Source organism: Carassius auratus, unplaced genomic scaffold (genome assembly GCF_003368295.1).
Source record: "Carassius auratus strain Wakin unplaced genomic scaffold, ASM336829v1 scaf_tig00032605, whole genome shotgun sequence".
Classification (NCBI taxonomy): domain Eukaryota; kingdom Metazoa; phylum Chordata; class Actinopteri; order Cypriniformes; family Cyprinidae; genus Carassius; species Carassius auratus.
The window spans coordinates 69,391-76,210 of NW_020526014.1; the positions used below are offsets into that span (position 1 = coordinate 69,391).

General features: G+C 33.5%; 1 protein-coding gene across 1 annotated transcript; it reads right to left on the reverse strand.

Moving 5' to 3' along the window:
- Positions 1–406: 406 nt before the first annotated feature.
- On the reverse strand, positions 407–5,976 carry LOC113080947 (microtubule-associated tumor suppressor 1 homolog A-like). Its single transcript, XM_026253012.1, has 8 exons — positions 5,892–5,976; positions 3,643–3,857; positions 3,241–3,346; positions 3,048–3,121; positions 2,822–2,917; positions 2,092–2,208; positions 1,523–1,620; positions 407–1,406 (listed from the first exon to the last, which is right to left on the reverse strand). Exons 2-8 carry the CDS (start codon positions 3,652–3,654, stop codon positions 1,199–1,201), a joined length of 711 nt encoding a protein of 236 aa, XP_026108797.1. The 5' UTR covers positions 3,655–3,857; positions 5,892–5,976; the 3' UTR covers positions 407–1,198.
- Between the last annotated feature and the right edge of the window lie 844 nt (positions 5,977–6,820).

Genomic DNA, 6,820 nt, shown 5'->3' on the forward strand with positions numbered 1-6,820 from the left:
TTTACTCATCCTCATGTTGGTTTAAACCTGTATGACTTTCTTTCTCCTTCTTTTTTTTTCTCCAATGTTTTGGTTCCGATTGGCTTACTGCATTTACAAAAACCACAACAGTATGAAAGTATGAAAAAAAGGAAAACATTATATATATATTTTTTTTTTTTACTAAGGCGGTTGTAAAAAAAAAGAACAATGATAATATTTCTATATAAGAATTATATAGAAAGTATAACCCCCCATGCTATCTTGGTCAAACTGTAAGATAAAACTGATGAGTGGAAGGCTAAATTCATAACATAGATTCAAAAACATCTTTTTGCCATAATTTTACTTACATTTTCTCTGTGTATGTCTAATGTACGGTATATCTGTAGTACCTATTAAAACAAATTCTAAACTTAAACTTGTGTTTATTTTAAATAAAACTGTTTATTAATTTATTATTTGTGTTTGTATTAAAATAAACAGTTCAAAATAGGATAAACCTTAAAAAACAACATAAAGCAAAGAAGGGCACTGCGGTTGAGGACACACTCACACCTAAAGCGTCCTGGATGTGAGGGCCACTGGACACAGTTTGGGAGAGAAGTTAATACATTCCACAATATTAGGAGCAGAGATCTGGATCTACTGTATATGCGCTCCATTTACACAGTGAGCTTGAGATTTAAGCTTCTTTCCTGAATTTACTTTTTTCTTTTCTGTATAAATGCTCTAAACAATCAATAAAAGTCAATCTAAGTGAAAATAGGGCTTCTGTTTTCCATCCTTTTTGCACATATCATATATTGTTATCGTGAACATACAAACAAAAGGACAGCTTTACATCTTTTACTTACTATGCACAGACCATTTTAATAAAAAAGGATAAAAGTAACAGAAAATGGCAGTCCAAGGAAGAGATACTCTTTGTACAATCCCTGAGGTATGTTCCCTCCTCAGAGAAAATTCGGTATATGTTTGAGATTAAAGGAAAAAAAAAAAGTGAGGGAGAGACCGACATTAAATAACAAATAATCATGTAACTAAACAAGGCAATTCCTTGATCAAGAAGTGCAACTGTGCATCATTGTCTTTCACTGTAGAGGGAACATTTATAAACTTTACAAGTCTTTACAAACTGTACAAGTCCTATTATAGGAATAGAAATGGTCAAAAGGTCCATAGGTGCCTCTGGGTGAGTGTGGTCAGAGTTCAGAGGTTATCTGGGTGATACTGGAGTTGTGGAGAAGGAGGCAGAGATTTGGGGCGAGTGGAAGGGGGGCGAGGGGGAGAGACGTCGAGGGCTGCAAAGGTCCCCGTTGTGTAGTTTCCACAGCAACTCCTCGTTCTCCATAGATAGCCGTTTGTTGACCTTTGACTCTTTCTGTAAAGTCTGCTGAAGCATGGCTTGCTCTGTGGAGAGCTGCCTACAGTCAAACAGGGAAAAAAACAAGATTGAAATCTGCTTTGATAATTTAATACGCTAATATTAGAAACATGGATCTGGATCTGGATCACAGATGACAAATTAAACTCGACTTACTTTGAAAGTGCAGCATGTTTGTCCATCCTAGCCTTGTAGTCCTCGTTCTCCTGCTGGACTTTCTTTAAACACTCTTCTAGTTTCAAATTATCGTCAACCTGTGAGCAATTATAAAAACTTTTATTTATTTATCAAAACCACCTCATATCTGTGGTAAACCCAAAGTTAAGTTGAATATATATATTTTTTTTGTCGTTCTAGATTTCTCTATGTTCGAGAGTTTAAATGTGTTACAACAGGACTACAGTACTAAAAGGGATAGTTTCACACAAAAAAATATTTTTATGCAGAACTATTTTTAATTTCTCAGCATTTTTTGTGCATACAATGAAAGCCAGTTGTGTCCAGTGTGATTCTGGAAATAAATGACATTAATTTTATGAATTCTTTTGCGTTTCACATTATGCAATAATAATAAAATGAAGCTACTTGTCATGAAGGCGAAGGCTAATTATAGACACAGTGACACAGGCAAATCTAACTAGAATGTCATGGGCTCACGATGGCATGAAGAGGCTACTGGGGCATCTAATGGCATATTTATGTATTATATCTGTGCATATTCTCACCAGTTTGTCCATCTGCATGAGTTTCTTGTCTTGCTGGTGTATCTGGTTGGTCTTTATTTCCAGCACGGCTCGGAGACTCTCTAGCTCCTGTTCCAAATACAGCGTGTGGGCGTCCTTCTGCACACAGAGAAACAGGTGCTCAGTTTGTGTTTCACGCCATCTGGGACTACAAAGACGTCCACAGAGCATCTCTGTGGGTCACAGGCTTAGCATGTAACTAACTTTACATGGTCAGGATGGTTAATCAGACGTCCCACTTTGCAAAAGAACTACGCAAATGTAAACATTTCTGATCGACTGTATTAGAAAGCAGTTCCTGGTGTCAGCGTTGTTATTTTGAAGTCATTTTTGTTCATTTAAATAAAGCTGAATTACAATAAAATATAAATAATAGATGAAAAACTTGAACAAAAAATAGAAATGCCTTGTAAACTACGTGAAATAAAATAAACTGAAGTATTTAAAATTACTAAAATTAAAATGAACTTAAGCCAAGTAGAAAAAAAATTACTTAAATTAAAAATGAAAACCAAAAATCGGACAATAAAAGCCAAGTCAAGATATGATTAATTATAATAATATATTTCCAGTAGTTTTGGGCCTGTCATACAAAGTACATAGATAAAATCAGTGAAAAAAAGGATTTAAATTCAATAACACTAACTGTTAACGAGCCCTGTGTTTATACTGAGAATAATACATAACATTGCAAAAGTCTTGCAAATTTTACCAGGCTTTTGTCTGCCAGAGCTCTTCTCCATTCCTCCTCTTCTCTGATTCTTTCTTTCAAAGCCTCGTTTTCTGCTGTCAAAGACTGAATTTTCTCCTGTAGGGGAGGGAACAGTGATTAAATAAACAATTACTAAACATTTTAAATTTACAAATGAAGTAAATAAAAATGCGAAACAAGCTAAAAAGTGAGTTAACTCATATTTAAGTTAGACGGTGATGCATACATTGAGCATGGCTTCAGACTCTTTGAGTGTTTTATCAAGGTCTTGCATGTCCAATTCATGAATCTTCCTGAGCTCTGAAAAAGAAAAAAAATGTGATTTTCCTCGTCTGACATAAAGATTAGATCAAATTCAAAATATAGTATATAACTGAAAGGATAAACAAAAGGCGTTTTGATGACTGCAGTGAAATGACCTGCAAGTGACGTCTCATGTTCCTGTTTCAGTGTTGATATCTGCTGAGTGTGTGCCACTTCCTGTTGGTTCCTCAGTGCTTCTTGTTTGTTCTTCACATCCTCCACCTGTTAGTGGAAACCATACTCATCATCACATAAGAACAGAAACACTAAACCTGCTTTTTTGCAGTTGAACTGGTTGGTATTGCAGAGCATTATGTAAAAATATGTTTTCAGTAACTGATGCCATTTATTCAGAGTCATTCACGATGAACTTAAAAAGACAAACAAATGCACACACAATAAAACCAGACATAATATTGTGTGATTAGAGCTGTGTGATTTGCATAGTTAAACATGATTACATTACACGTTGTGTTTTCTGTGTGACGTAAGCAGAGGAAGTCCAGGTGAGATCCTACCTGCTGCTGCATGAAGGCCCTGCATTTATCCGCCTCCCTTTGATAGGCCACGTGGGTCTTGTCCCATTCTGCAGAGTAGAAGTCCTTCAGTCTTTCCTCCAGCTGCTGTAGTTCTTTCTGATGCTGCTCCTGTAGTTTCTGAAACAATGCCTCCAAAGATGCACGCACCTCTTCCTTCTCTCTCTCCAACTGCTCACAACATGAGACAGAGTTACCTGGGAATTAAGCGAATGAGAGGAGCACGTTAGGAAGAAGATGGCTCTTGACATTGTGAAACTCTCAAGACGACACGCACTTGGCTTTGTCTGGTACTTGGTCTGGATCTCATCTTGGCTCCAAACTACTCTATATCTAACATGGTATTGCTGTAATAAATTGTGCCTTCTATCTTAAAGTTCACTACAATACGTTTTAGACAGGTCTTGGTCTGGGACTTAAAATAGCCTGATCTGGACACAAACTTGAATCTGATCTTGATAGAATTATTGTATAGTAAATGATTTATTTTTATAATAATTAATCCAGAATGTCATTTTATTTCAATCTAGAATGCACTTCGTCAATTTTCTAAAGAGTCAGTAAAGTCCAGAAAAGAACCTACAATGTACTTCTCTAAAGAGCCAGTAGAATCAACACAATCTAGAATGAACCAGTGGTTCAATTCACTTAAAATAAAATACAAAATTAGAACATAACCCAGAACGTAAATTTAAAACAACAGGTCAAATTTTCAAAATAAACTGAAATAACTGAAACAGTTAACTAAAATAAAGCTGGAAAAAAAATCTAGAGACATTCTAGGAAAAATAAATAAATAAATAAATAAATATTAATGCATCCTTGACAACTTACTGAAATAAAAATGTTAAGTTAAATATTGAAATGACTAAAACACATTAAAGTTAAAAAATAAATAAAACAAAAAACACAAAAACTAAACTAAACTAAAAATAAAACTTAAAACATAAAACAAAAACTATATTCAATATATTGATAAATTCATAAATTTTATAAAATCATATAAATATACTGTTAAAACCAAATTTACATTCAATTCTAAAGGATCTATATTATCTAGAATGGAATTATTTCATAGAGCTAGGTAATTCCGTAAAATCTGAATCTAGAACATACTGGAGGAAGAATTCTATTCTGAAGAACTGAACCAACAGTACATTTAAAATCTGCAGAGTACCGATAGGATTCTTCTGAAATGTGTTTAGCAGAATAATTCTGTTTTTGATACCTCAGGACAGCTATTTCATTGAGTTCTGTGAGGTAAAGGGCAGTGACTGTCATTTGGCCAGCTGCACCTTCTGACTTGCGTGAGTGAACATTCCTCATATGCCACACACATCCTTCACACTTGTCCCGAAGCCAAAGACCATGACAGTGAGGCCAGACGAATTAAACATAACAAGCTGCACCATCTTTTTCATTCTACACCATTAGAAATGTGTGTCCGGCTTGCCAAGAATGCATGTGTATTTGTGTTCAAGGTACAAACGCATCGAGGACGAGTCATGTTTTGTTCAACTCCAAACACGATGAAAGGCTGTAAAATGTCTACAGGCAATAATAAAACAGGTAGAGTGTGATTGCCGTGTGGTTGATATCATCGGTTTCCCAAACGATGTGCTGTTCAGTTTCATCAATATGATGCTCATCAGAACAGAGCACTCAACAGGATAAAACACGAAACAACCTCCCTCTGGAATGTAGGAATAATAAACATCATCAAAAGACACACACACATATAATCACGCAAGGCAGTATAGCTTAAAACACATGCTAAATGGTGTTAATAACATAGACAAAAATAATTAAAATATATATAATAATATATTATATAATAAATTGAGTATCGCTTTTTTTATAATATCAGGATGTTGTAAATGTATTAGTGCATTAAAAATTTGTAGCTAAGGTGATATTCTGGTGCCTAAATTCAGCTAATTTTTGCAGCCTAAAATTATCTATGAGAAAAAAAAATGCTAAAACTCATTCTGTGGTTCTAAGTAGGTGTGACCCAGAAACTATTCACACAGACCTATTTCATCAGAATTGTGCCCTTGAGCAAGACTGTTATCCCAAGGTTTCTCACAGAGGCTTTCCCTACAATTAGTGTTTCTAGTCACTCTGAATAAAAGCACCTGTTAAATGACAGCTATGTAACCAAGAGGAAAGCACACGGTCTGTGAGCCATGAGAAGGTACATACATAATAACCAAGCCACTGTGTATGCTTACCCAATTGCTCTTGCAGTTTGTTGATTTGGATGCAAAATTCTTCCCTCTGTTTGATTGCCGCCTCACGCTATTTCAAATGACAGAAGAAACAAAACCAAAAATCAGTCAACATGATAAAAAAAAAAAAAAAAGTAAATTAAAAGGATAACTGGCAATAATAATATATAGGTAAAATAATATATAGTGTATAAGATTAAAATTACAATAAAATTTTTTTGTATAATAGAAATGCTTAATACAAAAACTAATGTTTAATTTTAAATATATAGTATTAAAATGTTTTCAGGTGTCCAAAAATTTTTTATCTGGAAAACAAAAATGAAGGAATACAAACCAAGGTTTTTAACTAAAACTAAACAAAAGCTTTATTTTAACTCAACTTTTTCTGAAATAGATAAAATAAAATAGATGAACAACTTAGGACAGAACTTTTGAAATACTAAAGTTGAAGCACAAATAAAAAAAATAAAAAATAATATATAATATATATATATATATATATATATATATATTAAAAGAACCTATAAAAAAAGAGGGTAAAACACAATAAATTTACTCAAAATTAAAGTAAAATGTAAATCAAAATAAAAGCCATCTTAAAATAATGATAAATACTATAATAGTATATAATTACATAAGATGGTAAAATAATCACTGCTGGGGAGCAAATAATATAAAACAAATGCCCTCCTTTTAAAAAATCTTATTTTATTGACATTAGATTCTACTCAGCCAATGAGCTTAATGAGCCGACTGTTTGTTAAACACATCGTATTAAACACATTTTTAATCACAAAATTACTGTGAACTTCACGTTATGAATTGATTAATCAGTAATTGTATTAATTTTTGTTACTTCTTTGTCTATTCAAATTATTTCTTTAGACACATGTTCTTTAATCAGCCAACCACCTGAAATCTGCTCATGG

Bases quoted from the DNA above. Each gene is read 5' to 3' on its own strand.
- LOC113080947 (XM_026253012.1), bottom strand. The intron at 3,122-3,240 runs GTCATTTCACTG...TTTCTTTTTCAG, and splicing joins ACATGAGACGTCACTTGCAG to AGCTCAGGAAGATTCATGAA. The intron at 2,209-2,821 runs GTAAAATTTGCA...CTCTGTGTGCAG, and splicing joins CTCTGGCAGACAAAAGCCTG to AAGGACGCCCACACGCTGTA.